The following is a 2,030-nucleotide window of genomic DNA, read 5'->3' as shown; positions in this document are numbered from 1 at the left end:
TCTCAGGTCTCAGCAAGAAGTAGCGCATGATGCGACCCAGTAGAGACAGCAAAGTCATTGTATCCTCTATCATTTATTATCGCTAGAGCCCCAACCACCAGCAGCGACGCGCGCCCCGAAAGCTCGCCGGGTCCCGGAGCACTGCGGGGAAAGCCCGCGGGGAGGGAGGCGGAGCAGCAGCCGAGGGTTAGGGGGAGGAGGCTCACGGAGTCGGGCGGGAGATGGACAAGCAGGCAGCTCCGAGCCCGCACGGTGAACAGAGGCAGTTTCCCTTTTGTCTCCCGGCCTCTGCGGCCCGGAGGCCCGCGCCCAGCACACCGACGTCTAGCCAGCCGCCCGCGCCGCCTCCCCTCCCTACGCCCCTTTGTGAGGCGGCGGCTGCCGAGACGCCGGCGGTGGCAGCAGCAGTCGCGGGTGCCGGGGCTGGACGAGAGAAATCAAGTTAAAGTTGCGCCGGGCGGGTCTGTCGCGGTGGGCGGGAGAGTTCCGGGGCGCTGGCGCCCCCGCGGCGCCTCCGCGGGTGCCCCCTCGCTGCTCCGGGGAGAGATCGGCAGGTGAAGAGGCGCGAGGCGCTAGAGCCCCGCGGGTGAGGGATGCACGTCCCCTTGGTCGCCGCCGCAGGGGAGCGCAGAGCTGGCCGAGCTCTCCGAGTCCTTCAGACACGCAGGGGGCCCCAGAGAATAAAAGTTTTGCGGGAGCCTGGGCAGAGGCGGGGGTGCGCGGAGCCCGGGGACGCAGCACGATCGGCGCGGAGCCGCAGGCGGCCGGCCGGGCTCTGCCAGCCTCTCCGAAGCACCTCCCTGCTCCGCTCCTCTCGGCTCTGCGGGGCTCGGGCGCTCCCTCCTAGCGCCGCCGCTCGCACTCGCCCCGCCCAGCGCTCGCTCGCCCCGCCTCGCCCCGCCCCTTGAGCCGGGACTCGAGGCCCGGAGGTGCTCGGGCCGAGCTGTCAAAGGCCGAGGCAAATCGGCGGCGGCTGGCGCGCTTGCAACTGCGGGCGGTCCGGACGAACCGAGGGGGGAGGGAAGGGGCGCGTCTGCAGCCGAGCTCGAGTGGATGGTCTTGTCTGCCTCTTGTGCGAGCTCTCAGGACAATATAATACTGACCCTGGTAGGCTGACCGGTGGTTTCGCGGGATCCACTGCTACCGGCTGGAAAACAGAGGGCCACACGTGAGCGTCCCCCCCTCCGGCTGGCGGCACGGTAGTGCGGTCTCCGCCTCGCCCGGCATAAGGCAAGCGAGAAGGGACGCACTTCTCCTGGCTCGCAAAGCGAGGCAGAGAGCTCGGACCTTTGGTTTTCTGGGACAGAGGCCTGCCGGAATCTCCCGAGAGGCTGAGAGCGAGCGTCGGGCCAAAAAACCTCGCGACGAGAAAAGGCCTCCCGAGGGCAGCGGGATGTGAGGACTCAGAGCCACGTGGAAGTGCGCTCTGATGATAACCTCGGGAGCGATGAGGCTGGGCTGGCCTCTCTGCGAGCTACACGCCCCTGGAGCGGGGACATAGCCACGAAGGCTTTCCCGGGTCGCAACCCTTCCATAGAGAGACACGGAGCTTCCTAGTGGAGCCCCCGGGCGCTCCTGACCCTGCGGCGGGGCTAGGGCTCCGACTCCGCTGTTCAGGTTTGCAGGTCCCTTTGAAGCTTCGAACTACCGGCCTCCTACCACCTCCTCAGTCACCGCAGGAGAAGGTGAAATGGGGGCAGGAGTCTTTAGTTAAGCAGAAGTAAATGGGCTTCCAGAAGCCATCAAGGATAACTTGTTGAAGCATGGGGCAGGTGTCGGTGGCCTTGAAGATGTTGGGGGAAAAAGAGAAGAATGTACAAATCAGCTTAGAATACGGAAATAAGTGAGCTTTAAAGGAAAATATTCACTCTTGCTACCCCTGTCCAGGAAGAAGAGTGCTGATCTGCAGCTTCCAGTTCACTAGACTCGAGAATAGAGGCTGCCTGATTCCCAGCCCAGCCAGAGGCTGTCTCCCCAAACATTCCTGCCTTGGAGTGATCACGACTAAGTTTTTAAAAAAAATTAAATTA

General features: G+C 64.2%; 1 protein-coding gene across 1 annotated transcript in view; it reads right to left on the bottom strand.

Annotated features, from left to right (window-relative positions):
• Positions 1-2,030, bottom strand: part of PPM1L (protein phosphatase, Mg2+/Mn2+ dependent 1L) — a 344,173-nt gene that overhangs the window by 339,065 nt on the left and 3,078 nt on the right. The window contains exons 2-4 of the mRNA XM_007454143.1: positions 1,118-1,331; positions 742-943; positions 359-653 (exon numbers count right to left, since the gene is read on the bottom strand). Coding sequence (XP_007454205.1) covers positions 359-653; positions 742-943; positions 1,118-1,331 — 711 coding nt within the window. The remainder of the gene's footprint in view (positions 1-358; positions 654-741; positions 944-1,117; positions 1,332-2,030) is intronic.

Source organism: Lipotes vexillifer, unplaced genomic scaffold (genome assembly GCF_000442215.2).
Source record: "Lipotes vexillifer unplaced genomic scaffold, Lipotes_vexillifer_v1.1 scaffold641, whole genome shotgun sequence".
In the NCBI taxonomy this organism is placed as follows: Eukaryota; Metazoa; Chordata; class Mammalia; order Artiodactyla; family Lipotidae; genus Lipotes; species Lipotes vexillifer.
The sequence above is the reverse complement of the archived record's forward strand: the minus strand, read 5'-3'. Positions and strand labels throughout refer to the sequence as shown.